General features: G+C 37.6%; 1 protein-coding gene across 5 annotated transcripts in view; it reads right to left on the reverse strand.

Annotated features, from left to right (window-relative positions):
* ELAPOR2 (endosome-lysosome associated apoptosis and autophagy regulator family member 2) overlaps positions 1-20175 on the reverse strand; it is a 195186-nt gene that overhangs the window by 78017 nt on the left and 96994 nt on the right. For all 5 annotated transcript variants that reach the window (XM_057733377.1, XM_057733378.1, XM_057733375.1 and 2 more), the window contains exons 3-4: positions 8929-9124; positions 2085-2232 (exon numbers count right to left, since the gene is read on the reverse strand). In XM_057733377.1, the coding sequence (XP_057589360.1) occupies positions 2085-2232; positions 8929-9124 (344 nt within the window). The remainder of the gene's footprint in view (positions 1-2084; positions 2233-8928; positions 9125-20175) is intronic.

Here is a 20175-nt window from a genome sequence, read left to right on the forward strand (position 1 = left end):
GTGTAACAGTCAGCAGCAGAGTAGGATTAAAATGACATCTCATCAACTATACTTCTGCCAAAATGGCTATTTCTCTCTTCTCTAAATCATTTTTCCACTTCATTCATCCCCTGGACTAAAGTCACAAACAGCATTAAAATCTTCTCCCTAAGAGTTATTTCCTAAAGACTTACTAACTAGGAAACAGGTCCTTGTACCAGCCAAATACCAGAGAATACTGGTACTGCTACTGAGGATATTTGCTTTAACTGAATTTCGATGTCATATTTATAAGTATAATGACAATTCTAATGCAAATGTTAAGGCATTTTTAAACAGATAAGAACCCTGAATATACCTTTGGTGGTCAGTGTTTAGCTAAACTGAGAGCTTTTTTTCCAGCAGATATCAAACATCAGGCGTTATTGTGGCATTCTACTGGCATTCTGGAGATCTGAGTTCTCCTGTTATTCTAAAAGTAACTAGTAAAGGTATAACCTTCGTCCAATCACTTATTCTCTCCAGATTTCAGTTTCATCATTTGAAAAAAAAAAAAAAAAGTGTGTGTGGAGGGGAGAGCTGAAGGAAACTCCCAGACTCCTAAAATTAAATACTTTACTGCTTTCAATTATGTAATGTTCACAGGTGCACCTGCATCTTTCAGTCTGCAGACATTTCCTTTCCACTAACTATTAGTGGGATGGCCGTAAGGTGTTGACCCTCTAAGGCAATAAATTGCAACCTGTGAAGCTGAAACATCAATAAAAGAAGGAACATGAACTCACCATCCCTTCTCAGTCCGCAACCAGAAGAACAAAGTCATAGTTGAGAGGAAGTAATGAAACTTCATGCCTTAAGAGTATCTTTACTAACAACTCTCAAAGGACTTAACGGACAACACAAAACTAAATGCTTATTCTAACAATTACGCAATTACCTTGCTTCTTAACTTTATTTTAGTAATATTGCAAAAATGTCCCATGGAATAGGGAATCATTCACTCTGAGAAGTGTCTTACAAACAAAGTGTAGCTTAAAAAGCCCATCTGTTTGAATATTGCTAAACATCTTAAACTCATCAAAGGATATTAGAGCTAAGAGGCTCCTTAAAAGGTCTTGTCTGCAATCCACTTTACAAAAAGGAATGCTGAGGGCTAGAAAGTTAATTTAACTGTCCAATAACACGCAACTAGCAACTGTAGAGTTGGGACCTGAGCCAGAATCTCTTACTTTAAATCTAAGGCTCATACCTTCATGGAAAATATCTCTTCCTAGCAAACTTTTGATTTAGAAATTTCCACTATCAAGAGCAATATAAATTTGTTTTAGCATTATCAGTACATTTATTCCTGAAATCTGGACCACAGAAACATTTTACAAGATATTTTCCCAGGTACTTGCACAATGCACACTTTTTTTTTTTTTTTCTGGTTTACAAAGTTAATCTGAACAACTTTCTCTCAAGCATCTTGAGTCACTGCCACAACAAATATTTGCGAGATTAGATACAGATTATATAAAATAGTTAAATAATTTTCTTGGTAACAGCCTATTCTGTTAGGCTATTATTTTTCCTGTATTCTGTAATGTTATTTAATCTCTTGCCAGAGACGTCAACTGTCTCATCTCATTGATTCCTTTAGATTGTACAGGATCAGAAACACATAGCCACTTCTAATTGCCCATGAATACACTTAAATAACTCAAATATTTGAAATTGCAAAGAGAAAAAAAGCCTTTTAAACAAAAACTAAAACTGGTGAAAACCTGTTTTTAAACAAAGCAGCATCTGTAGCTATAAAAAAAATTTAAATGAATCTAGGGAAAACATTTGTCACACAAAAAGTTTCAAACAAATGGTCACCTAATAATCATATCCAAAAGGAAAACAAGCCCAATGTTACTCTACAAGGTGAGAGCTCAAAGTTAAAGAAACAATATTAATCAGAAAATATTATAGAAAAAAATAACATTTCTTTTTGTACGGAAAGCTTCAGTTAACACAAAAAACCAAGGATGCATACAATGGAATGGGAACAAATGATTAAGAGAAATTTTACATGAATGTTCTTTAAAAAGTGAATTCTAGAATATAAAAGGCCTTACAAAGAACTCAAAGAAGATGTTGTTGTCCACATACTGGTACTCAAAGAAGACATAACCCGACTTCTTGAGGTGCACAGCATAGATCAAAGATACCGTGCAGTCATCACGATTGGACTCTATGTAATTTCCACGAGGGACCCAAGAAGAGCTGCAGAAACAAAACCATTTCATGTGAGCATTCAGAAACCTCTTCTGTTCACAAATTCTGTAACTGAGATTTAAAAGTTGAGGGACTTCCCTGGCGGTCCAGCAGCTAAGACTCCACATTTCCACTGCAGGGGGCACGAGATCGATCCCTGATTGGGGAACTAAGATCCCACATGCCGTGTGGTGTGGCCACAAAAAAATAATAATAAATAAAAATAAACTACAATTGTTGCTAAAAAGTTATTTTTAAAAATAAATAAATAAAAGTGGTTCCATCAACAAAGCACGGCAGAGGAGTCTGAAGCTCAACTGGAACTCAAAGGCCAACACCACTGCTGGAAAGAGGTTCATTTCTTGTGGCATATGACTTCCTAAATCATGGTAAGGTTATGCAATCAATTGGCTATGCAACTGCTATTTTTCACCAAAAATTTGATCACTAAAGAGATGATGAGTAATTCCAGCAGTCTTAGATGGAGTTATTCTCTCAAACAACATCTAAAGTTTGCTTTATAAACACACTTGGCAGGGGAATGCAGGGGTTCCTTGATTACGAGAGAAGAAATCATCCTAGAAAAAATCCATTTAAAGTGAACCTAAATAAAATATATAGATCACAGTGTCATAGTACACAGTAGGGGTAAAAGTTTGATCAGAATTTTTATCTAAAAAGTAAAATGAAAAATTAAAAAAATACACTAGTGAACAAAAGTTGGGTTGTGAATCTAACCACGAGCTAATTCTTAGATTAATCAATAATGAGTCATGTGCCAACTTTGGGGGGAAAAAAAATTTCCAACCAAACTGTACAACAGCACAGCTTAATATCCTTCTCTTCAAATTTAACTTTCTATTCTGGATTATAAGAGTGAGATTTTGGCAAATTCTTTTCTGTTTATTAACAGGAAAAAAAAATATTGAGTGGAAGACTGCGACTTCCACATCCCAACATGACTCACTAATTGGTATTGGATGTGCCCTTTCCTTTAACCATCTAGTAAGCTAAACAAAACACATGTTCAGGCATTGACCATAGGCAGCGCAGGACTCAGATTCTTGACAGCAGGAAAACACATGAGACAAAGCCCACACTGACCCTGACTTCATTCTTCAGCACATTTTCCAGACTATGGCACTGGGAGATCGCACCAAGTAGAGTACAGTAGCCTCGCTGAGCGGAGGAGCAGGGGTGAGTGTGTGGGGCAGCTGAAACAACTGGAATTTACAGGCCTGAGAAGCAGAGAAAACAGGGGCTCCAGAAGTCCACATGGAGTTTCTCTGTAGGTCCAGGCTCGGGGCTGGATTGCACAGGCCTACCAGAGAACAGCCATGGCAAAGCTAAGACATCATCAGAGAAGTCACTTTTATGGGAGTCACTGAAGCTCCAGGCCAGTGAGAGAGAAGAAGAGTTAGTAACCACATCGGGCATTCATCTGAGACGCCAGAATTGCCACACTTTAGGACTAAGGGTCATGCCCTAGAGTAGGTATCAGCAAACATTTTCATAAGGGGCCAGAGAGTCGATAATTTTGGCTTTATGAACCATCTGGTCTCTCCCGTAATACTTAAATAGGCCACTGTAGCTCAAAAGCAACCATAGACAATATATAAATAAATGAGTGCAGCTGTATTCCAATATAACTTTACTTACAAAAACCAGGGGAGGGCCCACAGCCCACAATGTGCCAACTCCTGCCCTAGAGTAAAGACCATGACCTAGAGCTAAGGGTGAGTCCCATACAGGGCCACCCTAAAGAAAAATTTTAAACCAGACCTGAGGAGATCAAGGCATTCTTCCAGTAAATAAACTGGCTTCCAGAACAAAATCCAACACCTTTTAAATCAAAGAAAAAATAACCCACTTTCCCTGCATTCTAACATCTGTGATGCCCAAGATATAATAAAAATTTACTAGAAATGAAAAGAAGTGGGAAAGTAAAACCCTTAATTGAGAAAAAAGATAATCAAAAGAAACAGACAAGTATTTAAGATAGCTCTTAAAAATATAATCAACAGGGCTTCCTAGGTGGTGCAGTGGTTAAGAATCCGCCTGCCAATGCAGGGGACATGGGTTCGATCCCTGCTCCAGGAAGATCCCACATGCCGCAGAGCAACTAAGCCCATGCGCCACAACTATTGAGCCTGTGCTTTAGAGCCCATGAGCCACAACTATTGAGCCCATGTGCTGCAACTACTGAAGCCCACGTGCCTGGAGCCCGTGCTCTGCAACAAGAGAGACCACAGCAATGAGGAGCCCGCGCACCACAACGAAGAGTAGCCCCCACTCACTGCAACTGAAAAGAAAGCCTGTGCACAGCCAAAAAAAGACCCAACACAGCCAATTAAATAAATAAATAAATAAATTTAAAAGCATATATATATATATAGTCAACAACATCAAATAAAAGATGAATACAGTGAGTGAAGGAATGAGGACTCTCAACTATTATAAGGGAAATAAGAACCATTCTTGAAAGTAAATGGAAATTCTAGAACTGAAAACTATAGCACATGAAACTTAAAATTCAACAGATGAGCTTAAGATCAAGTTTGAGACTGCAAAAGAATTAGTTAATGACAAAGCAATAGAAACTATGTAATCTGAAGTTTAAGAGAAAAATATTGGGAGAAAAATAGAGGCTCAGTGAATTTTGGACTACACCAAGTGGCCTAACATACATGGAATTGGAGTCATAGGAAGAAAAGAGGGAGCAAAAGGGGCAGAAAAACATTACTGGTGAAATAATGGTTAAAATAATTCCCAAATTTGGTGACAATATCAACTTACAAATCCAAGAAGCTCAGTCAACTTCAAGAAGAGTAATAAACACAAAAAAAAACCAATGTTGGGCACATCACAGTCAAACTGTTGAATAACAAAGATATAGAGAACACTTTATAAGTAGTCAGGGAAGTAAAAACACACTACATAGATGGGAACTAACCATACAAAATGCAGCTAATTTTTTTTTTATCACAAACAAGGGAGAGGTTGAGAGGTAATAGAACATCTTTAAAGCACAGAAAGAGAAAAGTAAAAGCCCAGAGTCACACGTACAACAAAATATTCTTCCAGACGGAGGCTACAATAAAGATATTTTTAGATTAAAAAAAAAAAGCTGAGAGAATTTGTGAGCAGCAGACCTGCATTACAAGAAATGCTAAAGAAAATTTTACAGGATGACAAAAATAATACTGGATAAACATGCCAACCTATATACAGGAGGAAAGAGCACCAATGGTAAATATGTAGATGAACATATTTTGATCTCACGTTCTTTAAAAAACAACTGATTCCTAATAACACATTTCATTGTATTATAGAGTTTATAATGTGTTCCTAAATATAATAGATAATCATAGCACAAAGATGAAGGTGTAAATGGGACTACACTGGTGTAAAACTTTACATATTATATAAAACTTACATACTATATAAAAGTACAATAATAACGTTAATAACACTTTAAGAACAGATATTGTAATTTGTGGCCTTTGCAAGATATCTGAAGACATAAAAACACTAATCATAACAGAAAATATTGAGAAATGGTACTTCTTCAAATGGTAAACTTTTGTTTACCAAAGGACACTACTGAGAAAATGAAAAAGCAAAAGCTACAGACAGAAGGAAACATTACACACATACACATATGTATGTGATGCACATGTGTATATGTGTATATTCTATGTTAAATATTATATAAATATATTCATGACAAGATCTCATGTCTAGCATACACAAAGAACTCCTACAGTTCAATAATAAAGTGATTGCCCAAAAATAGCAAATGGGTAAAACATTTTGACACAACACACATACACACGCAAACACACAAAACACACGGACAACAGACATATGAAGAGCGCTCAACACCTTTATACAGAAGGGAAATGCAAATAGAAACCATGAGGAGATATTACTTCTCATACATAACACTTAGAAAGACTAAAATAAAACAAGACTTGACAATACAAATGTTGGTAAATACGTACAACAACTAGAATTCAAATGCACTGCTGGACTCTATGCTACAACCATTTTGAAAAGCTCTTTGTCAATTTCTTCTAAAGTTCAATGAACATCTTCCATATGACCCAAGCAATGAAAAAGAAGTAAAAAGAACACAAGATTGGGTGGATGGAAAAAAGGAAGGAAGGACAAAGGGAGGGAGGGAGGATGGCTGAAATTAACACTGAGAAAATTATACTTAATACACTGAAAATTTTCTGCTTATCATCCAATCTCTTTAATGAATAAACAATTCCAAGCAGAAAAAGAAGCGATGTCAATACCTCCTGCCCACCAAAACAAAGAGCTGAGGTCTCATGACATCCTACTTGCACCCTCCTCTAAGGAACTCTTTTATTTTAAAAAATTAAATTAAATTATACGCACACACACATTTCCCGCATTATACAAAAGTATAGTGTTCCTGTGAAACCTTTCGTAAGCTGAAATGGCGTAAAGCAAAGAAGCAGTTACCTTAGGACACATCTTGCCAATGGATTTACAAAATAAATCAAGATAAAGCATAGATCCCACAGACATAATTCAAAGTTACGGCAGCTTGATGCTGAGATGCTGCATGTAGTTCCAGGAAAGAGCTTGGTGGTGCCATGCTCACTCGCCACCCAGGGTGCACACTGCTGCTGTCACAGCCCTACTTGCTGCAAAACCAATGCTGAACAGTACTTTTGCTTTTTGCTCTTTTTTTTTTTTTCTAAAAGCGAAAATCCTCTTCAGATTTCTTCTGGTTAGCAAGAACAGGTAGGTACTAATATAGGTCTTTCATAAAAGCGAAATGATACAAAGCAAACTTTGGAAAAGCAGGGGATACGTGTGTGTGTGTGTGTGTGTGTGTGTGTGTGTGTACTTATGTAAGTTTACATCAGGGTCTGAACTGCATAGGTCCACCTATATGCAGATTATTGTCACTAAATTATTGTCACTAAATACACACTGCAGTACTACTTGATCCATGGTCCGCTGAATCCGCCAGGTGCCGAAGGGTGGATACAAAAAGCCAACCGTTAAGTTGTAAGTGGATTCTCAACTCAAAGGAAGACGGGCACCCCTAACCCCACCTTATTCATGGGTCACCAGCATACGTGTGTGTGTGCATATATACCTACATATATACATACACATTTCATACAGAGTTAGAATTATTATCTGTGGTAATTCTATTAATGTTACCTAACGTCACAATCCTATGTGATGAAATGACCCTTATCAGAAAAGTAAAAACATCACTCGGCACAGAGAGAGACAGCTATATAAAGCAAGGGGAATGGAGGGGAGGAAGGAGGGAGGGAGGAGCAAACACATCTGCTCTCACAGCTAAATAATTCCCCAGCATCTTTAGCTCATGGTAAAAATTTTGAGCCTTGAGAAACCATCCATGTCAGAAGGTTGCCCGAGGCTTAAAGTTAATTCTTCCTAAACATGGCCATGTGCAAGGGAATGCTACATAGCCAATAAAGGAAAACAGGAAGGGTAACGGCCCAAAGATAAACATTTTGTGTTTTTTCAAAACAATTTAACATTCCTCCAATGTTGTCACAGGCAAAGCTAATAATCTCCTATTAAAAAGGTGGAAATTGAGTCGAGGGAGGGCGGGAATACGGGGATATGTGTATGAAAACAGATGACTGAACTTGGTGTACCCCAAAAATTATATAATAAATAAATAAATAAAATGGGAAAAAAAAGGTGGAAATTAAGTTGATGAGGAAATTGAAACGTCCATGCTTGTAATTGCTTACTCTCTTCTATCTTGCAAAGGCCTGCTCCCCACTCTCAGTTAAACAGTAAAATGAATTACTAAGAGTGATCAGATAAGGGAAGAATGTCTCGCTCTCAGGCACCCACCCCAAGCCTTTGAGACCCTTTGCGCATAGACTTGTTAAGTGACCATTAACTTCAACCTGCAACCAATGTGAGAATGCAAATTGGGACCTTAGTCCTGATAGGAATGGAATGTCCGGCTCCTACAAGTTCCTTTTAGGACCCCCTACTATGTGGGTAACCCATGGCAACTCCCGCGCTTTGTAACTGCCCGTGACCCATAGTGATTTGTAGCCAATCAGTTTGTACCAATTATAGCTGTATGTTTTAACCTATATAAGGAGAAGACTCCCCTGAAACGGGGCCCCAGAATTTTGGAGCATTAGCTCGTCTGGGTCTGCCGGCTTAATAAACCTGAGTCCTCCAACTCTCCGAGTGTTGTGCTTGGTTTCTCGTGGGATCAGTTTTTTTTCTGCAACAAAGTGAAGGTGCTTTCCACTTCAGGTGTTTAATCCACTCTGTAACTGGAGATAATTATATTGAAATGAAGATTATACATTTTTCCTTTCAGAGGAAAAGAAAAAAAAATTGAAATTATTCATTAAAATTACAGAAGCGTTTGTGGAAACACCACTGACTTTAATGTAGTTATAAATGTATTATTAGAAAATTAATTTGTTTTCCCAATAGCTTTATTGCATTTTTTTGCATACAGTATCTATTATGTCCTAAGAGCAACTATTTAACCTCCTGAAAATTCAGCTACATTATTCATAAGGACTGTTAAAAAAAATGTGACTATTTGCAGTTACTTTGTCTATAACCTCAATCACTACCAAGATTCTCCTCAACGTCTTTCTGGAAAAGAGCAACTACACCCTTCTCAAGGCTCCTTTGGATTCTTACTTGTTACAGCCATCTGGCCTGCTGTCCGAAGGGCCGACCACAGTGTCCATGAATGTTGCAACGTTGGAAAATCCAGCTGGCAATTCGTCCCATTCATCAAATTTGATGCCACTGCCCAAGGAGTACGTGCCTTCACCGCACTTACTGCACACCTGGTTCTTCATTTCTAGATACTCCCCAGAAGCACAGGAGAAAGCTGGAAGGCAGAAGAATGTATACTCCATTAGTCATCACATCCCCCATCAATTTCCTGCCCTTCATACTGTCAGCAGCATTATTTTTATAAAGCTCTGATTATGTCACACCCTAATGAAAGCTTTCCAGTCTCCCTCACCACTACATGCACTTCACAGTCTGGCCCCGACCTATTTTTCCAGGCTCTTCCCTTGACCCGTTATCTTCCAACCATAACAAAATTCTTATCACTCCCAGAATATTTCATCCTCTTTCTTGCCACTGTGGTCTTTCTTTGGAGATGCTGACCAACACACCTGCTCACCTGGAAAACTCCCGTTCCTAAGTCAAAAACAACCCTCTTCATAACAGAAGATGGGGCCCTGCCCCACCAGGCAGTCCACTGTGCCTCCCTCTGTGCTCCTACAACACTCTTCTCATAATACCCCCCTTAAAGATAGACAGACAGATAGACAGATATCACTTATCAATTGATGTGAGACTTCGAGCTTCCAGAAAATAGGGATCATCATTATTTTTGAATTCCTAATTATACCTGGCAAATACTAAGTGCACATAAAAGGCTGATGCCGTGAGTGACACAAACATGAAGCACGAGAGGCTAGTGCTTCACGTGCTAAACTAGCATCTCCGCCACGAGTCCACGTTTTCACTATCCACGACTCCACCGCGTCATTTCCACAACCTCCATCTTTTTACTGATGTCAAGCTCTGTGCTAAATTCTCAGAACTGGAACCAGAAACAGTAGCCACAGGTAATGTGAAGAACAGCTGACACAGTTACAGAAAGATAGCAATTCTGCTGCTAAGTTATTATTCATTCAGCAAATGCAAATCTATGTCTCCCGAGTGTGTGGCTCCGTGCTCAGAGCAGTATTAGTGAGTCAAGCGTAGCAAAGAGCTTTCTAATCCTTTAATCAGGATATTAAAGAAACAAGAACAAAATAAGACCTCTAAATTATCCGATGAAGAAAAACAAATCTCCCAGCAGAGAGCTCAGCAGCAAAACCTCACATTCAGGTAGATTGCCCTTTTAGAATATATTTGGAAACATAACAAGAAATAAAAACAAGCTAATTTTGAAAAAACTAAAGAATTAGAGCTAAAACCCACACTCATCTACTTACTTATCCACTGAATAAATGTTTTTCTTCAAAAAAGCGTAAGATGCTACACAATGAACTTCTAACCCCCAAATCAACATCCCCAAATTAGTAGAACATCAGAAAATAAGAACAGGTTAGGCAAAAAGTATTGCATGCTGGCTATGAGGTTAAAACTATCTTGGGGTCAAGTTGTACCACTTCCTAAATCTGTGACCTTGAGTGAGGTAATCACCTCTCTGGGCCTCAGTTTCGATCTCTGAAAAATAAAATAATAATTATAGTGCTTCCTGATAGAGCTATACTGAGAAACTAAAAAATAGTATGAAGTGGTTAGCACAGTGCCTCACCTTTAATAAATGCTCACAACATGTGACTATGATAAGTACAACTGCCAAGAGAGAAACACAGTTAGGGAAAAAATTTCATTTTACTTCCTATGGTTTATAGGTCTTCTAGGAAACTGACATACAATATCATAAACCAGGAGCCCACATTACATTAAATCAAGGGTCAGCACGCCAGAGCTCACAGCCCAAATCCAGCCTGCTGCCTGCTTTTGTAAATAAAGTTGTATCGAAACACAGTCACCACCATTCATTTATACATTGTCTATAGCTCCTTTCATACCACAGTGGCAGAGGTGAACAGCTGTGAGAGAGACTGCACTGCCCCCCAAGCTGAAAATATTTACTTTCTGATAAAACAAAGTATCTTCGAAGACAGTTTAGTCTAGTGTCCAAAACTGATTTTTTTAACCTAATTAGTAAGAAGTAATTTTTAACGATAGGTTGTGAAAAGGGACCCTAGAACCTAAAAAGGAGTTGATTGTGTTCTTTCAGGGAGTGTTCATTGCCCTCTAAAGTCATCAAGAATACCCCCAACTCTTTCAGAGGTACTTCCCTGTGTAAGGTCAGAAGGAAAACTGAGAGAGAACGTCAACAGTGAGTGTACTAAGTATAACACTGTCAATTCTTTTTACTCACAGTAGTTATGCAAAGTTACCGTGAAAACTGGCAAATAATGAACCATCGCTCCTGGGGAAAATACAGGGTTAGGCACCTGTGATTCTCTAGTCACAATATCTTCATCAACAAATCAATACAGAATCTTGTTTTACGTGTTTTTCGGCTGAAAAACATCTTACTTAGAATGCATTGTTGATTCATTAACGTTAAACTTATGGCCAAGGGCACTTAATACTTATACTTGAACCAGGCTTATTTAACACATGAATTTTCTCCAAATGGCAAAGGACAGACTTCTTGCACTTAAGATCACTAGTCAGCACTTCAGCACTATTTTAAACAGTAAAATCACCAATAAAAAGCACAAAAATATGAAAAACATGGCAAATAGACTGTGAAAATAACATTGTTGGCAGGATGCAAGATGAAATAAGAAGACAGCGTCCCCTTCTTCAACCTCAGCTGGGACCACATGGTCAAGTGACTCATTTTTACTGCTCTGTACATATCTGTAAATGACAGTGAAAGTATTACATGGACGGATTTGAGAGTTACAAATACAATTTTTAAGGTAGGTAAATTTACAAGTATGGAATCCACAAATAATCAGGATTGATGCATTTTAACAGGCCTGTGAAGGAGGAAGATATTACACCCATTTGCCAGAAGCGGAAATTGAGGCACAGTACATGTAAATAACCTGACTGGAAAGTTATCCAGTTAACAAGTGGCAAAGATGATATTCAAATCTAGCTCTCTGAGTCCAAAGCTCATGTCCCAAGAAAATTCAATTCAAGCAATAATTATTATAATCAATGCAAAAAGGGCAAGTAATTTCAAATGAACGCATTAATATATTTCACACCTTTCTTCATTTGCTGTCTTGAACTGTTAAACAATATTCATGTGCATTATAAAGCAATAATAATTTCCTACCCTCAGCTTTCTTATGAAATTTTTAATATATTATAGCTGAAACACACACATTTATGAAATATTTTAGCAAGTTACTAACTTCCATAAGCCTCAATGTCCATGCCTATAAAAGGAAAATAGTAATAACATCTCCAGGAGTTTTGGGAGTAAATGAGATATTCCATAGAAAACATCTACCAGCGTGCCTGACAAAGTACATAATAATTGTTAGCTATAATTATTAATAATATAATTCCAGGGGTCTGGGACAATAAGAATTCTGCCACTGGACTGATGATTTTACATCTCTTTAGAATAATTACATGGTCAAAGTTAGTCAAATAGGTATAGGGCCTTTAGTAATACAGAGGAGCTAAAGAATCTATAGCTATTTTTTTTTTATTTTATTTATTTATTTATTTATTTATTGGCTATGTTGGGTCTTCACTGCTGCACACGGGCTTTCTCTAGTTGTAGCGAGCAGGGGCTACTCTTCATTGTGGTGCACGGGCTTCTCATTGTGGTGACTTCTCTTGTTGCAGAGCACGGGCTCTAGGCACGTGGACTCAATAGTTGTGGCTCACGGGCTCTAGAGCTCAGGATCAGTAGTTGTGGCACATGGACTTCGCTGCTTCGCAGCATGTGGGATCTTCCGGGCCCAGGGATCGAACCCGTGTCCCCTGCATTGGCAGGCAGACTCTTAACCACTGCGCCACCAGGGAAGTCCCAGCTTTTTGTATTTTAATTATTTCATCCTCCTCAATCTCTTTTCCCACCCTAGAAGCCAGCTCTAGAGCCACATATCAAAGAATAGGAAGAGCCACAATTTACTCTGTGAGATGATGTCAACACAGCCCTGCCAACCTCTTCAGGCAAGCACCAGCGAGGACCAGCTTTTCCTTCTCTTATATCTTCTCTCCTAACCACATCTACTTTCTACTTTAACATTGCTTTCTTGGCCTTTGGTTTTTAGTTGAATTAGAAGGATTTTTACAGTCTCAAGGACTATACTCTTCATTCAAATTTATTTACAGTACAACATAAGACTTTTTTAAATTAAAATATGATTGATTTACAATGTTGTGTCAGTTTCAGGTGTACAGCAAAGTGATTCAGTCATACACATATATATTCTTTTTCATATTCTTTTCCATTATGGTTTATTATAGGACATTGAATATAGTTCCCTGTGCTATACAGTAGGACCTTGCTGGTTATCTATTTTATATATAGTAATTTGTATCTGCTAATCCCAAACTCCTAATTTATTCCTTCCTCACCCCCTTTTCCCCTTTGGTAACCATAAATTTGTTTTCTACGTCTGTGAGTCTGTTTCTGTTTTATAAATAAGTTCATTTGTGTCATATTTTAGATTCGATATATAAGTGATATCATATGGTATTTGTCTTTCTCTTTCTGACTTACTTCACTTAGTATGATAATCTCTCAGTCCATCCATGTAGCTGCAAATAGCATTACTTCATTATTTTTTATGGCTGAGTAGTATTCCATTGTACATTTGCACCACATCTTCCTTATCCATTCATCTGTCCGTGGACATTTAGGTGTCTCCCATGTCTTGGCTATTGTAAGCAGTGCTGCAATGAACACTGAGGTGCATGTATCTTTTAAAATTATAGTTTTCTCCAGACATATGCCCAGAAGTAGGACTGCTGGGTCACATGGCAACTCTATTTTCAGTTTTTTAAGGAACCTCCATACTGTTCTCCATATTGGCTGTGCCAATTTACATTCCCACCAACAATGTAGGAGGGTTCCCTTTTCTTCACACCCTCTCCATCATTTATTGTTTGTAGACTTTTTAATGATGGCCATTCTGACTGGTGTGAGTTGGTACCTCATTGTAGTTTTGATCTGCATGTCTCTAACAATTAGCAATGCTGAACATCTTTTCACATACCTAGTGGCCATCTGTATGTCTTCTTTAGGGAAATGTCTATTTAGGTCTTCTGCCCATTCTTTCATTGGGTTCTTTGGTTTTTTTGTTATTAAGATGTATAAGCTATTTGTATATTTTGGAAATAAACCCCTGTCAGTTGCATCATTTGCAAATATTTTCTCCCAGCCCATAGGTTGTCTTTTCATTTTGTTTATGGTTTTCTTTGCTGTGCAAAAGCTTATACATTTGATTAGGTCCCATTTGTTTATTTTTGCTTTTATTTCTATTGCTTTGGGAGACTGACCTAAGAAAACATTGCTACAATTTATGTCAGAGAATGTTTTGCCTATGTTCTCTTCTAGGAGTTTTATGGTGTCATGTCTTATATTTAAGTCTTTAAGCCATTCTGAGTTCATTTTTGTGTATGATATGAGAGTGTGTTCTAATTTCATTGATTTATATAAGACTCTTTCAACAAAAACTGGATGATAGACAATTATTATACACAACTGTTTCCATTCTTGTGAATGTGTTTGACTACATATCATTTAAACGACTAGTCATTTCTAAAATAGATATTATTTTTCTTCAACAACCTTGAAATCCTAGTGTAAATGAATGCGAGACAAAGCAAACTCCAAAGTTCTGATTCGAGAACAAAAAAGATTTTATTTGAGTAAGGTCACACACCACTTAACAGTGGGCTCAGCCTGGGATTTCATACTTTACCTAAGCACCCAGTGGAAGAGTGACGTTAAAAACCCAGCTTCCTTACATAGACACAATAGAATACTACTCAGCCATAAAAAGAAGAAATTTTGCCATTGGCAGAAACATGGATGGACTCGGAGGGCATTATGTTAAGTGAAGTAAGTCAGACAGAGAAAGACAGATACTGTACAATATCACTTATATGCAGAATCTAAAAATACAGCAAACTAGTGAACAAAACAAAAAAGAAGCAGACTCACAGACACAGAGAACAAACCAGGGGTTACCAGTGAGTAGAGGGCAAAGGGGAAGGGGAAACAGGGTTAGGAGATAATTTTTTTTTAAAGGGTTATTATAAAATTACACCAAATAACATGTGTGAAAATTTAGAAAATTATAAATCACTATAGAATTTAAAGAATTTTTCATCCAATAAAGTACATTTTTTAAAAATCCCAACCTCTTAAAGTCTAACTGTAACCAAGAAGTCATGTGCTAAACTCAGTGTTCTTTTTCTCAGCTTTATGCTTCTTTTCTGACACCTATTTCTGCTACTATAAAGATGGAAATATGCAGATGTGAAAAATCGGGTATGGAAAAAAACATTTATATCCATCTGTCACCAACCAGCAAATGGCCGGGCAATTTATTTAACCCTCCTTGCCTCCATTCATTCACATTCCAAGGAGGACACAACTTTCCTCTCCTCCCTCCCAGGACTGTTCGTGGTCCTATGAGAGACTGAAAGTCACTCCGAGAATAAAATACGACATGAAAATTTAAAGGTTTACTATCATCATGCAACCACCCTGTATAATGTACCAAATAATGGTTTCTGAATTGAGTCTTTTATATGCTGACTATCACCTCTGATTTACACCTAACAATAAAGAACATCTATTTTTAATCTTCTCACCACAAGGGCATCTTAGTTTTGCGTTTCTTCCTTCAGCGACTTCGTACTTTAGATGATGGCTATCAATTACATTTATTCACAAGTCATCCATTTTTGCTATTTTAATTCAAATCAAAATGAAACAAATTAAAATTTGTTTTCTAAACAGTAAACAGCAATAAGCAGCAATAAAAGAATTTTCAATTTACTTGTTCAATGAGATGCTGATGATATAGGGAGCCTATACACTGTCATTACAGGTAAGCATGTGGGAATCATACCATATTATTTCACTCAATAGATATTTGTTGAATATCTAGTATTTAGCAGGTAAACACTAGGCACCAAGGGTATTTTGGTGAATATGATGGAAAGACTCCCTACTCTCATGGAGCGTCTAGTCTAGTCTAGACTTACCTTCCTCAAAATAGACTGAATTTACATTTCACTAAGCTAAATGCACTGTAAAAACTATCTTATCTGTTAACCTAAGTTAATAGCTAAATAACAAATAATTACATATATTTATATGGGAATGATTAATTAAATCAATTCCAGAATTAAGATGAGCCAATACGTCTATTTTCTTCAACTGTCTCACTTCATTTACATAACATAAATAAAACAAGGTTAAAGCTGTAGGCATTGTCATTACTGACTATACAAGAAGAACACTGCTCCAACTATTACTATTACTCATGGCCATTAAGGAAGTACAAACAGTGAAAGTAATGCACATATTGCAGGTCTCAAAAATGATAAATTTTACCTTCATCAAACATTTAGCCAATCAATTATCCTTATCAAATAATTACAGCTTCAACTGCCTGCCAGGTTTATAATTCTTCCCACAGAAAACAAAAAGTAAGAAATGGCATCTAAAAGAAGCCGAATATCAGATTCAACCCAGGAAATCTCGGCAGCTCTTCCTTCCTCAGCGCCAGTGACAAGGAGAATGCTCAGAGATTTTCTTTTTTAAGTTCTTTTTTGTGAAATTCTTAGAGAAGAAAAATAATTTCTCTCATTTTACAAAAATGAAAGTGAGATGGGAAGACTCCAAAACAATACATTAAAAGAGGCCATTTCTTATGATCCAACAATCCCACTCCTGGGAATATATGCAGACAAAACTATAATTCAAAATGATACAGGCACCCTATGTTCATAGCAGCACTGTTCACAACAGCCAAAACATTGAAACAACCTAAATATCCATCGACAGACAAATGGATAAAGAAGATGTGGTACATATACACATGGAATGCTACTCAGCCATAAAAAAGAATGAAATAATGCCATCTGCAACAACATGGATGCAACTAGAGATGATCAAACCAAGTGAAGTAAGTCAGAAAGAGAAAGACAAAAACCATATGATATCACTTGTATGTGGAATTTAAAATATGGCACAAATGAACCTATCTACAAAACAGACTCACAGACATAGAGAACAGATTTGTGGTTGCCAAGGGGGGTGCATGGGAGGGAGAAGAATGGACTGGGAGTTTGGGATTGGTAGATGCAAACTGTTACATTTAGAATGGATAAACAACAAGGTCCTACTGTATACCACAAGGAATTATAGTCAATATCCTGTGATAAACTATAGTGGAAAAGAATATTAAAAAAGAACATATATATGTGTGTATGTGTGTGCATGTGTGTGTGTGTATAACTGAGCCACTTTGCTGTACAGCAGAGATTGGCACAACGTTGTAAATCAATTATACTTCAATAAAAATTTTAAAAAAAGAAAAGGAGGCCATTTCTTGCTGATGTTCTTATTCACATGAAGGCATTTTTTTCCCTTGGCCGAAGGGAATCTTTGTTCTCTTTCCCTGAGATTTTATTTATCATAAGTGTGTTTTTCTTGTGAAAATCCACAAGGCAGCAATGCAGGCTGGTTGTGAGTACATCACCTGTCTGCCACGTTCAAGGTACGGCTGGAGAAGAATAACAGAAGGTAACACTATGCAAATTCTAACAGCAGCAGACATTGCACTGTTCCTATGAGGAGTAAATATTCACGAGCATTGAGGAGATATATTAGTACTCCACCCTAATTCACAAGTGATGGAATATGAGGCATAATGTGATAATAGAACGAATGAATTATATTATGTAATAACACTTAAAACTATCAGAATGACCAAAAAGGACTTTTGAGATCACATGGTACAAACCCTCCCAATATAGATGCCAAGTTTCCTCAGCTGTGTGACCTGCAGCATCTTAGTTCAACTTTTCTACAGTCACCACAGGCAGACTCAGCCAAAAGATTTTATTATGGCTAAGCTGAGAAAAACCCACTGTTCGTATTTGAAGTAAAGAAGAATAGCATTAGAAAAACATACCTCTGCCCTAGAAGTCAAAAGACATGAGTTCTCGCTCCAGCAGGGCTGCCTTGCCACGTGGAATAGCACACGAGCTGCTGGGCAAAGTCTGAAGTGGTGCAGTGATCAGAACCAAATTCTTAAAGCCTGATCCCACCAATAACCATCTTTAACTTTCCATTAAGACTTGGGGATGAAGATGGAGGCCACAGAGATGTGTCTGTATGTTCAGATTTGTGAAATTGTTGACAGAGAAAGGAGAAAAAGTAATTTTCACCTCTCATTTTATAAAAATGAAAGGGAGACAGGAGACATACAAAGGAGTACATTAATACAAACCGCTTCTGGCTAATGTGCTCTAATTCACTGCTCTGTGAAAAGAATATTCAGTCAAAGGGTTGCCTCTCCATCTCTGAAAACAAATTCTCACCTCTAACATTCTTTCCAGTGAACCGGTCCTCACAGAGCCCTACCAGCTAGGATAGTATGACCGTCACTGAGCTTCGCAGGGAAGACTGATTAGCCAGAATATCTGCTTCCCTCCCCAGCCCACTCCCCCAAAAAAATCACCAGCTCCTGGGAGGAAAACTCATCGACATAACACCACAGATAACATCCCCATTAAATTCGCGGAGCCTAGATTAAAATTTCCCACCTTTTTTACAAGCAAAAGCTAACTAAGGTAGTTTCCATCTTTAAAAAAAAGAAAAACACACAGATTATTTTATTACGGCTTTTTGACTTCAATGTTAGATGGGCAAGGAGACAAACTCCAGTTCATTGAGCACAGGATGACACAAGGTTTATGGGAAAAAAATCTAACAGCAAAGGTCAGGGGAAGGAAAATGTTAAGAGTATTTGATGAGGTCACCAAAGGGGGCAGAGCAATGCATCTGTGAAATCAGTTTTCTCAGCTTCCAATTATGTCCCAACACTTTGGTTCTTATCATCCTGAACTTCTCCTCTTCTTTAGAAAGCATCGGTCACCCTGTACTTCCTGATAGTTTCCCTGCCCTTGATTTTGCCGTTTTGAGGGCTGAGTTCTCTCATCTCCTTATGAAACACTTTTTTTCAAAGACGCTCCCTCAACCAGAGCTCCCATCAAACACTACAATTGATGTAAAGTCTGTTTTTGATCTGTTATCTTAATCTCATGCATTCCTGCCTCTCACCTACCACTCGCTCATTGCTGAGCAGATTTAACTCCCACACTTCCAACCTGGAATTTGATACATCAACATCCCAAACTAAGCCTACTGACGACAAAATGTCTCTGTCCTTTCACATGCAGAATAAAGTTTTACCAATCTGATAAGATCTCTGTGTTTCACCTATAGTGATGAAACACTGAAGGCAGTCTCTAATTTGATGACACCAAGGTAATTCGATCAACAAATATCCCAGTGTTTGAAGCTGTCTTTGGGTCCGGGAGAGGATAGCTCCTCTCCTCTTGGGGAGAGTGAAACAGGACTCTATTCTAAATTAAGAATTTCTGTAGTTGGAAAAATACCGATATTTTTCTAATACATGTTAAATAATGAACGTACACTACATGTATCAAGCATGAACAGTTTCCTAGGCACAGAAAAAAACAAAAACAAAAATGCTAAGCAACTCGTATTTGAGGATATAACTACAAATGTGCCTTAAATTCAGAACATTATTCCCTTACCTTTCAGGTCAGTAACCAATGAAAATAACCCACCAAGTAATATATCTGAGCCTTTAGATGTCATCTTTTAAAAAATCCATTTACCCATAGGAGATTTGCATCCCATTTCTATCAACAGGGAAATGGAAGGCATACAATGCCTCAAGAAGGGGACTAACACTTGTTCAGCAAACGAGTTGAAACCAGGTTTTAAACGCCAGTTCTGCCTTTGACCTACCTGTGGGAGGTAATCCAAGCACCTACTTCACAAGGTTGGTGGGATGACTGGATTTGACTGAATACATGTAAAGCATTTACAATTGTGCCTGACATACAGCAAGTAAAGACTGGCTATTACAATTTTTATTATTTTCACTGTTATCTTATGATATAATTATGATTCCAGGCACTACCTATTATATTTATCATTTCATTTAAGCCCCTCAAACATCTGCGAATAGCTGCCTCCAGGTTAAAGTCCTTGGTATAACACACTGCAGCTGATGAGATTTACCAGAATCTCTGTCCCTGCTCACTTCTTCCCTGGGCGCCATCCTCACAGACCCCCCCAGAGTC

This window comes from Hippopotamus amphibius, chromosome 4, assembly GCF_030028045.1.
Source record: "Hippopotamus amphibius kiboko isolate mHipAmp2 chromosome 4, mHipAmp2.hap2, whole genome shotgun sequence".
Classification (NCBI taxonomy): Eukaryota; Metazoa; Chordata; class Mammalia; order Artiodactyla; family Hippopotamidae; genus Hippopotamus; species Hippopotamus amphibius.